The following is a 17,961-nucleotide window of genomic DNA, read 5'->3' as shown; positions in this document are numbered from 1 at the left end:
AGGAGACCTAGCACCTCGCCCAGGATGTGCATTGTTGCAGGCCCAGGAGAGCGAGGGACTCTCCACCCAGGGGTCCAGTAACATGTCTGCTGTGTGACTGCCTCTCAGACAAGACGTGGATTGTAGGTAAGGTTTCAGGGGGCATCTCTAAGATGCCCTCTGAAGTGCATTTTACATTAAATCCCACACTGGCATCAGTGTGGGTTTAATGTGCTGAGAAGTTTGATATCAAACTTGTCAGTCTTCGATGTAGCCATCATGGTGCTGTGGAGTTCGTAATGACTACCTCCCAGCACCATATACTCTTAATGGCATCTCTGCACTTACAGTGCCCAGGAATGGCCCTGGGTGCTGTAGGGGCACAGGGCTCATGCACCTGTGCCCATACAACTGGCATAGTGCACCCAGCTAGAGGGGTGACTGAGGTATGCCAGGGCAGTGGGTTTGTGGGCATGGCACACAGGGATGTGTGCCATGTCGACTGTTCAGTCCTGTACCAAGTCACTAGTCTGCAAAGGCAGGGTAACTGTCTCTCGGTACAGGGGCCCCTATGGGTGGCACAATAAGTGCTGCAGCCCTTGGGGTCTTCTCTGGTCACAATGCCCTGGGTACCTAGGGTACCATTTGCAAGGGGCTGACTTGTGGCCAGAGATGCCAATTGGGTTTTAGTTTCAACAGTTTTAGGTAAGGAACACAGGCCCTGGGCACCTGATTGGCAGGAGCCCGGGACGCATTCAGTCAAAGCACATCAGCAATTCACCAAAAAGTGGGGGGCATACCATGCAAGAAAGATCACACTTTCTCCCAGTTGTTAAAATGCTTAACACTTGTTCCTCTGTGTAAGCGTGCTACGCAGTACCACAGCTGCTCAGGGCTGTGCTGAGGGTTTAACAGATAAAACCTAGATCAAAAGGGGTTGGTAAGAGTATTACATGGTGAGGTATATAATACACCCAATTTCCTCACATGGATCCTGCATTTTGTAAGACGGGCAGCCCAAGTTCCTGGGGCTAACTTTTATTAAAGCAAGTGGATAGTGAATAACAGCGGCTTTGTCCATAACTGTTTAGTCACTTGTGCGATTCAATAGTGCTCCTGGCAGCCAGCTCTGATCGGCAGCGAGCTCCGATCCGATTCCCAAACAGCTTGATTTTGGGTGTGTGACAATATTACTGGCACCAAATTAACGTATTCAATATCAGCAGTAAAAAGAGTAAATTTCTGCATGACGTCTGGTTTGGAACACCTAATGAAATGCTTTGTGACTCGTTAGTACATAGGGATATGGTTATGCACAAGAGCTCCACCAAAAAATCGACAAAGACGAGCCCCAGACATTTTGGAAGGACCTGGGCCTGTTAATGCTTCAAGAGACCAGAGGTCATTCAACAGTCCCTCTAATAGGCTTTGAGTTCCAAAAACCAGCAGCTATGGCCAACCGATCGGCGTCCTGTCCATCTGTGGATCTACATCATTGCAACACGCTGCAGAAGAAATCAAACTCCAAGTTCCCTGGGCCCAAGCACTTCATCTAAATCTTCGTCAGCATTGCAAAGTCCTTTCACTTTTGATCATCAAAGTCTACATCAATCCCTCTAAAGCAAGCAAGGAAGAAAGACACTGACCAATCTCATGTTAATGCTAACAGATCACAAATTAGAACAACTATCTGCACACATCATATTAACCAGTGACTTTCAAATCTCTTCGGGGTGCGATTGACCATAATGTCAATAGCCTGGACATTAAATAAGACCTTCCAGTGCAAAACCTTCCCCCATCCCCCCGGCGGAATATCGCAGCAGAATCCTTTCTAAATGATTGTCCCTCTTTATGCCTGAAGCTTATCAATGGTCGCCTCCGTGGTCCATCTCCCACACAGACTTCAGTCTCTGCTCAGCAAGCCTTTTTAAACACATTGGAGACGTCTACTTAGGTGAGGGCCTAAACAGTGACCACTAGTCGCAGCACATCAACTTTAATTTAATTAACCTAAAACTGAAAGCAGCTCCTCCCACCAGTCTTGGTGTAGTGACAGAAAATCTTAAACGGCTGAAATGGGATAACAAAGTTGACCAAGAAATCACATCACAGATAAGTCCTATTAGAAGGTAGCACCACCTTCAGGAAGTATGCCCATCGCACAACAGACTGACCTTGTAGACCAAATCCTATTGGATTTCCTAGGCAAACCAACACCATGTACCAACTCACGTGATCAAACCTCAGCCAAACTTAGACTGACAGATGAACTGAAACTGCTGAAAAGAAACGTTAATCGCAAACTACGAGCTACAGCGAGACACGGCCTGAGCGAAGCACGCTCATGGTTTATGAAATCAATTTGGCGCATCAGAAAGGAAAAAAAACGCCTGGGTGCAACTGCTAACCACCACCAAGGAAAGGAACGCAAAGAAATTCTGGTCACTAATCAACCAAGCCGCAATAGGCCCCAGAATAAGCATCATCGCAAACATTTTCGGAACTGTGTGGGCCTCATTCCTTTCGGCTCCTTTCTCCACAAACTGGCATGCCCGTCGCCATCCAGTAGCCTGCCAAGCAAATCACCTATGACTGAATGTAAGCAGTACAGCTTGCTCGTCAAATCTTTCCATGACCACTAGCAATATGGAAGAACGCTGTACCCTTAAACTAAGAAGATTATGGAAAGATGGAGCTCCCGGCCCTAATGGGCTTCCCACTGCTCTCTTTACCTCTGAGCCTATACTTTGGTCTGAGACATTAACACCATTGTTCAAATACTGCTTAGCAGCTAGTTCCATCCCGGACATCTGTGGAGGCTCCATCATTCAAACTATTTTTTTAAGGAAGAAACTGATGTGGGAGCACACTGCTTCACCTCTGAACAGGTCTAGTGGTTTGGTCCGCATTATTCCGCGGTCTAGTGGTTGGGTCCGGAATCGTAGTCTTTTCTTTCTTCTTTTTTTTTTTTTTTTTTTTAGCCCAGGTGGGAAGTCGACATCCCACCTTTTGGTTTACTTCCTGTGACGTCTGCACGCTTCCTGAGGAAGCTCCCACCTTTGGGCGCCATCTTCAGATTCTTTTTTCCGCCGTTGGGTCTGGATCGTTCCCGAGAGGCTCCAGAGTTTTGGAGGAAAGAAGACAAAGAAAAGTCGAATTTTGCACGGAAAAGACTGAGAAGACGACGAGGGTCAACACCATCGAACTGGGACGACGAAGAAGGGGAACTTCGACGTCCAACGGAGAATGCGCACACCGGGGGCCCCATGAGCGTAAGAAATGGACAACACACCTTTTTAAATTCTGCCGTAATTGCCACCACAAATACGCGCAGAAGGACCCGCACCCGGTTTGCAACCTCTACCTACCGGTCGACCACGAGAGTAAGGACTGCAACGCCTGCTCCACCTTCACACAGAAGACTCTCGGGTTAGACAGCGACAGAGTAGAGCCAACTACAACATGCAGGGCAAAAGTCAACCGCCGTCTCTTCAAGACCTGGGGCTCTCGAGCGACGAGGAGGACAACGTCGCCGGAGAAGACTACACGGTCGTAAAGACCGATAAGAAGACTTCTAAAGAGGTAGGAGAGTCAATGACCCCTAAAGCCCCGACAGACCCTCGAAAGTCTGAGTCAGACTCTCGAAAAACATTCTAAGTCCTCGAAGGGAGCACTGGCGCCGACAATCTCGACGGCCACAGCTACATCCAAGGAAAAGGACTCCCAGGCGGCGAAGACCGGCGAAAAGCCAAGGTTGTCTAAGCATGTCCTCGAAAAGGAACGTTTGACTTTGAAAGAGTAGGACCCGAAGCCCATTTCGACGTCTATGTATACGTCGAAGAGATCAGCTGAACCTTTCGACGCCGAACTGGAAAGAAAGACGACTCTAGGCCGAAATCGATAAGATCCTGCAAAGAAAGAAGGAGTTTAACGAAAAGATGAAGAGGTTCGCCATTCTGTCGAAGCCAAAGACTGATCGTCGACATAGAGGAGAACTTCCGACGCCGAAGAGCCGACAAAGTCCCGGGACCCAGGAACATCCGGAGGAAAAAGCCTTCTACTACAAGGAGAAGGGTGTCTACTATCAGCGGACGACCCTTGGATCTGCATACTCTTGAGACTCGGGACCTGGAGTGGCAGGACCTTGACACCGAAAGCCCAGAAGAGGCTGTGGACATGTACCCTTTGAGGCCTTCGCCGCCAGATGACATTAGGAGCTACAATATGGTCATCAAGAACGCAGCAACGGCTTTTGGAGTCAAGCTAGATGAGGAAAAACCAAAAGCAGACTTACTCTTGTAGACCCTGCTCCCCTCACAGACTAGGAGCCAGTATGCTTGAGTGTCATGGCCCAGGGGAAAGAGGCGTTCAAGGAACTGGCAACATGCAGGTCCGTTACGCCTAGGACGGAGAAAAAATATAAACACTCCACTAAGGATCCGCCATACATCCGAGGATCTGTTACAGCGGACTCCATTATTGCGGCGTCCGCCAGGAAAAGGGCAAATGTGCCAACGACATCAGGTCCACCACCAGACAAGGAAAGCAGGAGGATGGACCTAATAGGGAGAAAGATAGAAAGAAATGCAGCGATGCACTGGCGCATGGCAAACTCTAACGCCCTGCTGAACAGGCACCAGTACCAAATTCTGGACGAGATCAGACAGCTGATCAAGCACCTCCCAGACTAGTACCAACAAAGAGCTTCACACCTTGTGGAGGAGGGGAAAAATTTGGCAAATTCTTGCCTCAAAACTGCCTTGGATGGAGCAGACGCGTCCAGTAGGCTGATGATGTTGGGAGTCACTGAGAGAAGGCAGGCCTGGCTCAGGATCTCAGGCTTCAAACCAGAGTTACAGCACAACATTCTTAGCATCCCGTTCAATGGGGAGACACTGTTTGGGGCGCCGGTGGATGAAATGCTCACCCAGTTCAAGAAAGAAAACTAAACTGCAAAGTCCATGGGGGCCTTACAATTCAGAGGGACGAAGAGGGGTACCCCATCATGGAGACCGAACGGAAGAGGGGGAAACTAGCCAGGAACGTTACACCAGGCATTCCAACAGTCCCACCAGGGCGACAGCCAAACACAGCAGGGACACCAAAAACAAACCTGGCACCACCAGCAAAGGGGCCAGTCCTTTCGCGGGAGGGCGAATGGACGTGGACAAAGTAAGAGGAGGCCAACAACCCACCTCAAAGTGACTCCGTCACGCAATACGTGCCCACCTGCGCAACTCCTACCGGGGTGGAGCACAAAAAGACCAACACAGGGTTACCATCGAACATGTAACACCAGTAGGAGGCAGGCTAAGTCATTTCTTCTGGGAGTGGAAGAAGATAACCACAGACAAATGGATACTCAACATCATACAGTTCGGATACTGCATACAACTGGAAAAGACACCGCCAAACGGAAAACCAAAGAGGAAGGTGCAGTCAGGAAAAGAGCTAGAGCTACTTCAAAAGGAAGCGAAGGAACTCCTCCAAAAGGAGGCCATCGAACCAGTACCATATCGAGAAAGGAACAAGTGGGTGTACTCAACCTACTTCCTGGTACCAAAGGTGGACGAAACCCTGGGACCCATCCTGAACGTAAGGTTCCTGAACAAGTACATAAAAACACAAAAGTTCAAGATGTCGTCCCTACAGGAGGTCATTCCTCAGATAAGGGATGAAGACGTCATGACCACCATAGACCTCAAAGATGCCTACCTGCACATCCCAATCGAACAGGCAGCAAACATCTACGGAGATTTACCATCAACCAGGATCACAACCAGTTCACAGCCCTAGCATTCGGACTGAAATCCGCACCAACGGTTTTTCACCAAGTGTCTCGCAGCAGTGGCAGCGCACCGAAGGAGGGAAGGGATCCATGTATACCCTTACCTGGACGACTGGCTAATAAAGGCAAGTTCGCACAGGACATGCAAAGAGCACGCACAGCGTGTGACAAGTACACTGGTGGACCTGGGATTCCCCTCTATGGAACCAGAGCAAGTAAAAATCTTCCTGGAAGCGCAGATCAACACCCTACAGAGCAAGGTGTTCTCCAGCGACAAGAGGACACTGGCCCTGCTGAAGGAGGCGCGCCTCTACCAGAAGGGGCGAGCTCTGACAGTGAGGACAGCGAGCAAAGTCATGGGCATGATGGCCTCCTTCATACATCTGGTACCAAATGTACGCCTCCACATGAGACCATTCCAAAAATGGCTGCAAGAACAATGGTCACAAGCACAATGGTCACAAGCTACGGGAAGTAGGGAAGATCTAGTGGTTGTAACGCACGCAGTGCAGGAGGAAATGTTGTGGTGGAACAAGGAGAACATAACCGAAGGGAAACCTTTAACACCACCGACCCAAACGGTGACCATCACCTCAGACGCATCCCAGAAGGGATGGGGAGCACACATGAGCAAGCTCAAGGTGAGGGGTCTGTGGACTCCAGCAAATGCAGTCAAACACATCAACTACCTGGAACTAAAGACCGTGTTCCTCTCCCTGAAAGCCTTCCAGACAAAGCTGTACAACCAGAGAGTGTTGATCCAGACCGACAACACAATGATGTTCTACATCAACAAGCGGGGAGCAACACAATCAGCCCCGCTATCGAGCCTAGCACAGGAGTTATGGAGATGGGCCATACCACTCATAATAGACCTGCTAGCCATACATCTGCCAGGGAAAGACCATGCGGAAGCAGACTGACTCAGCAGACAGACATCGGCATCCCAAGAGTGGGAGCTCAATACACAGGAAACACTAAGGCTATTTAGAAGGTGGGGGAACACCGACAATAGACCTATTTGCAACACACCAGAATGCAAAATGGCAAAGCTTCGCATCCAGGCAACTAGGGGGAGGGATCCCTGGGGAATGCCCTATGGATAAGCTGGCCCAAAAAATTTGCTTACGCTTTCCCCCGATACCCCTGATACAGAGTACTCAACAAGTTCAGGACCAGCAACATGACTGATCCTGGTGGCACCACAATGGGCCAGGCAGACCTGGTACTCACAGATAATGGAAATGGCACAAGGTGCTCTCCACAAGTTCGGGAAAAGGAAAGACTTACTCTCCATGCTAAACGGAGCAGTACTACACCCAGAGCCAGAAAGCCTCAGCCTAGCAGCATGGCTCCTGAAGAAATAGAGTTTGCGCACCTGAAGTTACCTGAAGGCTCCCTGCGGGTACTACGAGAGTCAAGGAGCCCTAGTACACAAAGGTGGTACGTGGCGAAATGGAAGAGGTTTACACAATGGTGCAGCAAGAAGAAGCTACACAAGAAGATGACAAGAGAATCAATGGTGCTAAGGTATCTCACGCACCTGCTGAAGGCAAAACTAAGTTCATCCTTGCTGAAAGTACACCTAGCAGCGATTGTAGCCTACACAAGAGGAGAAACAGGGAAGAGTTTCTTTACATCACAGATAGTAAAGAAGTTCCTGGAAGGGGCAAAGAGGATCGCTCCACCAAAGAGGATGCCGCCGCCGGCATGGAACCTTAATTTAGTCCTAACAGAGCTCATGAAAGAGCCTTTTGAACCCATCCATAAGGCCTCCCTACAAATACTGACAATGAAAACAGCCTTCTTGGTGGCAATCACCTCACTGCGCTGGGTGAGCATATTACAGGCGCTAACGCTACAAGAACCCTACATCCAAATACACAATGATAGGGTGGTGATGAGAACTGACCCACGCCTATGCCAAAGGTGGTAACAAGGTTCCACATCAACCAGACAGTGCAAATACCAAGCTTCTTTCAGAAACTGGCCACAAGTGCAGAGAGGGCACTGCACACACTGGACGCTAGGAGGGCAGTAATGCACTACATAGAAAAAACCAAGGAGCACGGAAAACAAAGCTTTTCTTTGTGTCCTTCGCAAGCAGTTTCCTGGGTAAACCAGTAACAAAGGAACCATTGCACGATGGATCGCACAAACTAAACCAGTCTGCCACAAACAGGCAGACCAAGAACTAGCAGAAGGGGCACGGGCTCACTCTACCAGGGAAGAAGGAGCAACAATAGCCTTCCTGGCTAACACGCCCATTCAAGACATATGCCTGGCGGCAACATGGGCTTCAGTGCACACGTTCACTAAGCACTACTGTGTGGATATACAAATGAACAAGGAAGCACCTTCTGTCCTACTTGTGCTTCAACAACCAACGCTCATCTTCCACTCAGCTGCCACAAACATAACAAACCTCTACAAAGTCCATGCACAGCATAGTGAATCCAGAAAGATTCACGCTGCAAAACAAAAAGTTTCTTACCTGTCGGTGTAGTTTTGCAGCTTGAAGATCTTTCTGGATTCACTAGCGAACCCACCCACCTCAGCCAGAAAGATGAAGCTGGAGAAGCAGGTGGTAGTACAAGGACAATACAGAAACAGACACCTTGAAGGACAAAGCGGGAAAAATCACTTACTTGACCCATTGCCAAAGGATTCGCAAACACTACAGAATACGAGAAAAAAAGAATCCGAAGATTGCGCCCAAAGGTGGGAGCTTCCTCGGGAAGTGTGCCGATGTCACAGGAAGTACACCAAAAGGTGGGACGTCAACGCCCACCTGGGCTACAAAAAGAAAAGACTACGATTTCGGACCCAACCACTAGACCGTGGAATAATGCGGACCCAACCACTAAACCGCGGAATAATGCACAGCATACTGAATCCAGAAAGATCTTCAAGCTGCAAAACTACACCGGCAGGTAAACTATTCGTTCTAACCTCTTTAGAATTAGTGGCTGTTTTAATATAATTGGAGATTTTTTCAAATGGGCTGCAAAGTACATTTTTTTTGTTTAAGTATATGAATGGTCTACAAAAAGAAGTTGCGCTCATATACACATTTTGCAAAGTGCTTGGAGTTCAGTGGTTAAGGCTTTTGAACATTTCCACGTAAAGAGAACTAAGATTACAGGTAAGAAACTGTTCCTTCAGCACTGAAACCTTTGTTGATGTATAGTTTTACAGTGGGCTGCTGGGGAACCAGAAAGTAGCTGCACTTGTTGATTTATTGGTTCTCAGCAGGCTTGGGTGTAGAGGAGGGGAGTACCTCTGCTTGCTGATGTACTGGTTCGCAGGCTCTGCAGCTAGGGTTAAGGGAGGGCTTGTATTGTCGGTATTAGTAAGGTGATCCTTTCTCGGGCTGTGGCCACCCCTGCTCCTGGTCTGGAGGGAGCCTCATGCTTCTGAAAACCAGGGTGGATCACTCCCCCCTGCCTGTGCTAGTACACATCACTCCTTATTCTCAGGGGATCTTAATTGCATTATTTCCAATCTTTGAAAACTTTCTGATTTGGTGTTTCTTCTTGCAGGATTTCAACGTCCAATCTATCTCTTCCACAAGAGCCATTCTTCCTTCAAGTAACCAGCTGGAGACAGGATGCAAAGAAAATGGCGTTTCAGCTGCAGTACAGTCCGTTCAGCTGCTGGAATGCAGGGTTCTGTGCACATGGATACCCGGATGTCTTGCCGTGGGAATGTGTTTCCAAGAGCTCTTCACTCCGGGTGGACCAGATATTTGCATCCCCCTTGACTGGTATATGCTCAGCACGGGCATATGATCGGACTCTGGGCAGTCTGTTTACAATGGCCATTCGACTCCCCATCAACTGTCACATACGTCACCATCTACTGTTATTAAACTTTGATGGAAGGGGTGTGGAGCTGCAGTTTTTCTTGGCTGTAAATTGACCTATAAAACTTATTTTATACAGAAATTTGAAATGCTTGTCATTCAAGGCTGTTAAAAGGAAACTACTGCTTGCTGTCATCTGCAAACTGCCATTTACCTTCCCAGGCTGGAATCCTGTTGCGTGGACTTTTGAACCCCTGCTGTGTGAAAACATTTAAGGGGCAGAGCATATTCTCCCCTCCAGGCCTCGCCCCTCCCCCTCACGGATGTTAAATTCATGACTGGTGCTGGCACTAAGAGCTTCCACTTCCCTCTGACTATTCATGTTTGAGAACCCAGAATGGAAATGTGTGGGCTGTTTCCACAGCTTGAGAGCAAGAACTAGATGGCATATGGGCATCCTTGTTGGCAAATTAGTTTCAGTATTTTCTCCCATATTATTTTCCAATAACCACATTCTTCTTTCTACATACATCCTTCCCAATTTATTTATGTTGTGGCTAAGATCTGTAATTCCATGTTTCTTTTTTGGCATCTACTGTTAATTGACTAAAATGTATATCTGGTAACTGACACAATCATTCTACGTTCTCTGCTAACCCTAGTTTTGCACGACACCCTGAGCATTGTTATTTACTCTTGGAACCAGCTGTCTTCAAATTATTAGGGGGGACAGGTGCACCAAATATGTTTGCTCATAAAACCCACCTAGGTGACTTTTCAGAAGTGAAGCAGGCCTTAAGTGATGCCACGTTATCTGTGAATTATAGCGGTTGAAGCTGGTGTACAACCCTACTTTATCCTAAATCTTGTTCTTTAGGGAGACCGATTGAAGCTGGTATTCAAACCCTCTTTCTATTGGAACCAGCTGTTTGAGAATGCCAGATGTTTAAGATTTCATATTTGCTTCTAAATCAGTTAGTCAGGATTTTTAGGAAACGCAGCTAGCCCCAACACTTCTCAACACCATCTCAGGGAATTTTGGGGCCTGAAACTACTCATTGAATTTATGTAGCCTAAAAGGCTTTGCTATTTACATCATTATGCACAAAGGCATGGTGCAAATAAGTAGATGAATTTGCCTTAGTTTTTTGTTTTAATTTGGTTTCACCTTAATTTAAAGTCCTTTTCAGTTCATTCACCATATACCTTAAGTTTCTGTTTGTTCAATTTGGTAACACCTGTGTAATGAGCATCACATTCTTCTAGTTGTTGTGCATTTGCCCTCTAAATAGACAGTGCCCTTGTCTGGTACAAGCTCTACATGTCCCTTTACATTATGTATTTTGTGAAATCCATTATTACCCGACTGCCAGGTTTGCAGAAAAGTGGCATCCCAATCATTTGTGGAATCTGTTCGTGCCATAGGACATGGGCAGCTGATCCTAACTTGTGGTCTGATCTTGGTGTCTGCCTGCTCATTGTTCTGTCTCGTGCTGCCCTACTTCTTCCTCTGGAGGGACTTGGTCCACATTCCTCCTTTTTGGTGCTGTTATCACAATGGATATTTCCAGGAATTGCATTGATTGCTAAATACGAATGGTATAATGTCCGGCTTGTCAGTCAGCTTCTGACCTACATCCTTAGTGCCGTTTTCCCTTCTCTTAGGATAGTGGTAGCAGGAGTAGGACATGGAGTAGTTTTCAGACATCTCAAGGGCATTTCATTCAAAACCGATGTACTCTTAAAACCAAGATCCTTTTGCAGCCACTTAGTTTTTTTTAAATATATTAAATTTATTTAGCTGCGCCAAGGACTGGAATGTCAAAGAAAGCTCAGCACTGCTTCCTGCACCAGTGGGTCAAAGAAAGCAGAACAGGATACACTAGAGGTGCTTATATCTAGTCTGTTGAAGGTACATCTATTAAACAGGGTCCCAAGATGATCCATCTAGTTGCTGTTCAATATAGGCTTACTATTATTTAGTCTTGACATTCTAGTGGTGCTAAACTTGTAAAAAAAAAAGATGCTAGCCATTTCCTTCATATTAAACTAGGACAGAATTCTAAATTACTTTTTGTTTCCTAGTAAAAACCAAGAAATTTAATTTTTCAGTATTTATGAACTCCAACCAGCATTCCTTTTTGTTTTCTAATAAAAAGCCAGAAATAATTTAATTTTTCAGTATTTATGTACTCCAAACAGCATGTTGTGGTCCGTTAATAATTGGGTTCCATCATAGATTCTCCTGAAATTTATACTAAAGGCTTGCCTAGTGTAAAAGCCAGAAGGGAAATTGAAGGGGTGGATTGCACCCTAGTTGTCAGGATGTCCTTTCACTACAAATCTCATCCGAATAGACTAAATAAAATCCGGAACTAAATATAGTCTTAGTAACCATTTAGATTTTTCACCTTCTGCACCCAAGGGCTCTAGTATGATTTGGTGCAGTTAGGTAACCAGAATATATATATATATTTTATATACATATAATTTGTGGCTTTACATTGATGGAAAGGTAAACTGCCACATTTCCAGTGCTGCAGAGTCAGTTTGTCCATCCACTAGAATCCCTCTTGAGCTGGGCCAAACCTGTTCATTTCCCACAGTCTGGTTTGTCTGTAGTGTCCATATCAAACCCAAAGAGAGGACTTGAAGATCTATTCAAAAACTACAGGGAGTTGTAAAAATTTCCATTTATATTAAGTTTGTGCAAAAATGTTTTTTTTTTTTTGTTATCCTCCTTTTGGAAACCAGTCTGGGTAGGAGCAACATTCTCCTGGAAATTGCAGCCGAAAATTCCACAAAATGTGTTGTAGCTGGAGTCCAAGGTGGTTTCAGTTCATCTTCAACATAGTGCAGTGAAGGATACCTATTACTGTTTCTCTTAGGAAGCATAAGGCATAACAAAATGTTTCCTGCTGTAATAATAGATCCTGCTTATTTTGTACACTTCTGGTTGATCTGTGCTTGTTACAGATCCAGTTGTATTTTTGACAGGTGCTTCACTGCAGCTTCCAAATGGCCTCTTCAGTTTTTTATTTTTTATTATTGCTTTAAAAAAAAGAGCATCCACGTTTCAGTGGACAACAATTGTCAATCGAAAATTCATATATTTAAGATGATTATTAAGTGTTTAACTTTCATACAATTTGTAAATGATTGTTTTATAACAAAAGAAAAAAGCTGCAAAAAACAAATGTCAAACATACAGTTGTCTTATTTTTCATCCCCTTATATTTGCAGAATGTGAGACTGGCTTCTTTTGTTTGGAAAGGGGCATGGGTGAGGCGCTTGCAACTGAAAATAAATGGACTTTACAATTACCTTAGCTTTGAGTTTTTGTTTTTAATGGAATTTATTATGTGGTTATCTTCAGCTAGTAATGCCTTAATTCTGTTTAATTTATTGTTTTAGTGGTGAAAACAGCCGGGTGCCAGAAGACTTGAGAGTTTAGGATTGATCTTCTGAGTGTGAGCAGCTGTGCTCCCAGCCAGCCAGCTCATCGGTTTAGTAGCACAGCCACCTAATTTGAACAAACCCATGTGTCGGCCAATGGAATAGAAGCTTAAGCTCCCCTACTTGCTCTAGAGGCTGCCGTAGCTCCGATTTTGTACCACATGTCGTGTGTGAGGGAGTCCCCTGGCAGAGCTCTGCTCTAACCTTTTCAGTGAACCTAAAATCTGTTGCTTGCTTGATCTGCCCTGGATTTGAAGCAGCACGATTGTCTGCACTGAAGTACTGTGATCTGTTTTTAGGGGATATTTGATCAAAGGCTGTACCAGGGAGATCTCCATACCCAAAACCTAACTGTCACATGGCCTACAGAGAAGAAATCCCTTCGCAAACCTTGTTCAAGTGGATTTACATTCAAAGATCCTCTTTTTTCAGTGTTTCTATTGCCTTTATCCAAATCATAAGGCATCTAAATGTGATGAATGTAAGACTTTCATAATTAAGACCATTAAGGACCGAGAAAGGAGGTTGGCATCTAAATGTGATGACTATGGAGAATTTTCCTCCTCCTAAAGGAGTTACCCCCTCTTCTTGGGAAGATTCTGTGAAAAGTGCTCCGCCTAGCACTTCTATCACTGCAGCACAGAAAAGGAGTCTATGCAGTTTCCTGAAATTGATTTGTTTGGTACAGTGCTTGTAGCCACCTCTTCTGTTATTAAACATGGACAATGAAAACATTAATGTGAGGGATTGTAATCTTTGTAAAATATAGTGCATATGAGGATCAACCTATAATTAAAAATGAGAAATCTTCGAAACTACAGCAGTCGACCCCAATATTGATGACTTGACCAAAATGATGGTCTACATCGTCTAACCAGTAGAGATCGACACCAATCCCATAGACTGACACACCCTCGACCGCCATCTTTGCAGGAGGGAACAACATCCACTTCAGCCACACCACACAACCCCCTTGGACGGATCACCACTGCGTACATCTCAACATTGATAAACCCACGCTGTCCAAACCGGCACCGCACCCTCCACGAAGGAACTGGAGCAAAGTCACTGAGGGGCAGCTCAACACCACCCTCAACCGCAACGTCCACACCGTCAAGACGCCAACCTCGCAGTCAAAGAAATTCACAGATGGCTATCCAACTGCGCAGACGAGCTCGCACCCCTATGTATCCCTGAGAGACAGCGCCCCAGGAAGGCCACTTGGTTCACCGCTGACCTCCAGGAATCAAGACCCCCTACAGAAGTCTTGAACTGGAGTAACGACAAAACATTAGAAGACTGCACCACCTACAAGAACGCCATGACTGAATACCACCAATGCATCAGATCGACTAAAAGGACCTTTATCCAGAACAAGATCCTCAGCACCTCTAAACAACTTTTCAGCGTCCTCCAAGAATTCACCAAGCGAGACCAGACATCACCCCTTCCCAGGACATCTGCAACAAGCTCGGATCCTTCCATCTGAAAATCAAGGGCCTTTACGACCATTTTAACAAACAGACTGGAAACCAGACTCCGAAACCTTCTACCCCTCCAGCAATGCCAGCCAGCCCACCTTCTCATCCTGGACCCCAGTCGCCACCGAAGACGCCTTGTCGACCATGAAAGGCATCCACTCAGGAGCCTTCACGGACCCATGCCGCCATCGTCCCAAACTGCAACGCCACCTTCAAGACCGGTATCTTTCCTGATGACTGGAAACGTGCAGAAAAACCACTGCTCAAGAAGCTCTCGGCAGATCCCAAAGACCCCAAGAACTACCGACCCATCTCCCTCTTTCCCTTCGCAGCCAAATTCACAGTGAAGACCGTCCATATACAACTAACCAAAATCATCGGAGAAAACTCCATCCTCCACCCCACCCAATCCAGCTTCCACAGCACCGAGACCGCTCTACACGCCGCTGGTCTACTCGCCGCCACAGATGACATACGCATCCTCCGACCAAGGTCACACTGCGACCCTCATCCTACTCGACTTCTCGGCAACGTTCAACAGTCTCTCACAACACACCGGGGGGAGGCGGGGGGGCCTCCACATCAAATACCTGAAACTTATAGCCATGCAACTCTCACCAAAAGCCTTCCTGCCTCACCAGAAAGGTTGTTGTTTTCCGAATGGACAATATGACAGTCATTTACTACCTCCCGAAACCGGAGGGACACGCTGTGTGACCGCTGTGATATATGTGAAGAGCATCTAGTGTTTACCAACAAATGGATTTTGCGGCGGAGGGCCAGAGTCCTGTTTACCAACAAATGGATTTTGCGGCGGAGGGCCAGAGTCCTGTTTACCAACAAATGGATTTTGCGGTGGAGGGCCAGAGTCCCTTCCAGGAATGGACAATGACTTTACTGACGACCTCAGTAGGATTCGGCAGTAAGTCTACGAGTGGGGACTCCACCTTAAAGTCCTTCTCTGATACTATCACAGAGGGGCTTCCTGCAGATAGACCCGGTCCCAGCAGCAAAAAATGCCAAATGCTCAAACTTCGCCTTCAGGATCCCACATCATGGTCCAGCAGCAATGCACTGTTGTAAGAAAGTGCCCTCTTTTTGCATGATTGCCCCCTCTTTTTTACGAACTGCTGATGGAGTGTGCCCTGTGTTCCTGCCTAACAGCATTGAAAACAAAACTCATTTGGCATTCTTTTGGCCACAGGCCAGTCCCTTGTAAATGGTACCAAGGGCAGTGTGGCAAGGGAAGGGCTGCAGCACTTATTATGCCACCCTTCACTGCCCTGGCATAGGTCAGCTACCCCTCTAGCTGGGTGCACTATACCAGTGGTGAGGGTACAGGTGCATGAGCCCTGTAACCCTACATTGTATAAGCCCATTCTTGGACATTGTAAGTGCAGTAATGCCATTCAGAGTATATGGTGCTGGGAGTTTCATTACAAACTCCACAGCACTATAATGGCTTTACTGAAAACTGGGAAGTTTGGTATCAAACTTCTCAGCACATTAAACTCACACTGATGCTGGTGTGGGATTAAATAAAAAATGCACTTAGAGATGCCCTCTGAAAAACGACCCAACACTAGTGTCCTGGCTGAGTGGCTGCTCGCCAGTTGCCACCATCAGACATGGTTCTGGAACCCTGGGTCTAGAGCCTGTAGGTCTGAAACCATGCACATCCTGGTGCGAGGTGACATGCAGCTTCCCCCAGGATGGCCAGGGTCTACTAAGGGGAAGCTTCAAATGCTTCCTGCTTTCTGAGCTACCCCAGCCATTTGCTGCTTCCAGCAACTAGCTCTGACCCCCACTCTGGGTGGGAGAGTCGGCGGGGAAAACCAAGGGAGGTGTGCACACCCCACAGTTGGAGGAGACGAGGTGAAGCATAACTCTCAGTCCCCATCATCTTGCAGATGGGGGGGGGGGCCCAACCAACTAGAGAGGCATATGCCCCCCTCCCACTGGAGGGAGCATAATAGGGGTGTATCCACCCCAAGGAAGGAACCCATTGGTCCTAACCTTTACTTACCTGTAATGTCCCTAAATCTAGTATTTTAGGGTCAACCCTGAACCTTGCCTCCTCAGACAAGAACCGAAGAGAAGGACGAAGAAGCCATGCTGAAACTAAGAGGACGATGCCCACTGACATTGACCCAGCTCTACTAGCCTGTCCCCACCTCGAACCGTGCTCCAGCAAAATCCTGGTGTGTCCAGCAGCCTGAAGGACCTGCCCTGCCTTCCAAACACAAGACTTTGTCTCCCGTAAGCACTGGATTTGCTCACTTACAGACTCTGGCCCGAACCAAACTGCAAGTCTGCACCCGATGGTCTTGGCCTGAGTTCGAGTGGCCCAACACCACGAGGATGTCTCCCCGGCGATCCTGACCTGAGATCTGGTGATCTCTGACCTGCTTCAAATCTCCAAGCGAAGCCTGCAGCTCCTTTCTGGGTATCCCCGTGACTGGAGCTGGTAAGAAAACCCGACGCCTAAAGACACCCCTGCACCTGACGTCCCTGCCAAGTCCCACGGCCTTGGCTGGCTCGATCCCAACTTACCTCTCCAACCGGTGGTCACCCCCACAATATCTTCGTCCCCGAGCCTGCAGTCTTTGTTGCAACCGGAGAATCCCCATTGAAAACAACAGGGCACCCGGCATCAAAACGGCTCCATGCACCCAGCTGCTCCTGCGCCGATGTAGATTTACTTTGGGCGCTCACTCAGATCCCCTTTTGTCCAGAGGCTAACACCAGGAACTTTGCTCCTACAACCTTGTGGGCTGCTTGTGAGCAGCATCTACTAACCGGAGGCCCCCTATTTCCCCATTGCCCTAGTGCAGTTGAGGGTGTTTCAAGAGTGCATCCTTGACCCTGGGTCTAACCCCAGAATACCAACTCCCACGAGTAACTGCTTACCTGTAAACCGATTAACACAATTTCCTCCCATAGGATTGCATTGACTGCTTTTCTTGAAAATTGTTTTAAATGTGGAGTTGGTTTGTATAGAACATTGAAAAACTGCAAATGTACTGAAAAGGAATTACTTACCTTTTGTCCAGAAGATGGCTCAGTCTGAGATCTAGGCATATCACACTGATTATCGAAATTAATCTTAAAAAGTAACGTACATAGTAATCTATAAAGTAAGCGAAAAGTAAATTTGAACTGTTGATTTACCTGTAATTCAACCAACTGCATTTGAACCTGCATTCAACTGTAAATCACTGCATAAGATTTTGCAAAGCATTTACTTCACTTACCTGCACCAGTCTTGGCTTGGTTCTAGAAATAAAATAACTAAATATTTTTTATACAAACAAATTGCTCTGAGTTCAGTCTTTAAGTGTGTGACATCATTTGCTGCCTGAGTGTGTACAACAAATGCTTAACACTACCCTCTGATAAAGCCTTATTGCTCGCCCACACTACCACAAATGAAGAGTAAGGTGCGATCT

General features: G+C 46.8%; 1 protein-coding gene across 1 annotated transcript in view; it reads left to right on the top strand.

Annotated features, from left to right (window-relative positions):
* MEPCE (methylphosphate capping enzyme) overlaps positions 1 to 12,898 on the top strand; it is a 52,716-nt gene extending 39,818 nt beyond the window's left edge. The window contains exon 4 of the mRNA XM_086950441.1: positions 9,313 to 12,898. Within this exon, the coding sequence (XP_086806567.1) occupies positions 9,313 to 9,365 (53 nt within the window). The 3' untranslated portion in view covers positions 9,366 to 12,898. The remainder of the gene's footprint in view (positions 1 to 9,312) is intronic.
* The last annotated feature ends 5,063 nt before the right edge of the window (positions 12,899 to 17,961 follow it).

This window comes from Lissotriton vulgaris, unplaced genomic scaffold, assembly GCF_964263255.1.
Source record: "Lissotriton vulgaris unplaced genomic scaffold, aLisVul1.2 SCAFFOLD_3352, whole genome shotgun sequence".
Lineage (NCBI taxonomy): Eukaryota > Metazoa > Chordata > Amphibia > Caudata > Salamandridae > Lissotriton > Lissotriton vulgaris.
The sequence above is the reverse complement of the archived record's forward strand: the minus strand, read 5'-3'. Positions and strand labels throughout refer to the sequence as shown.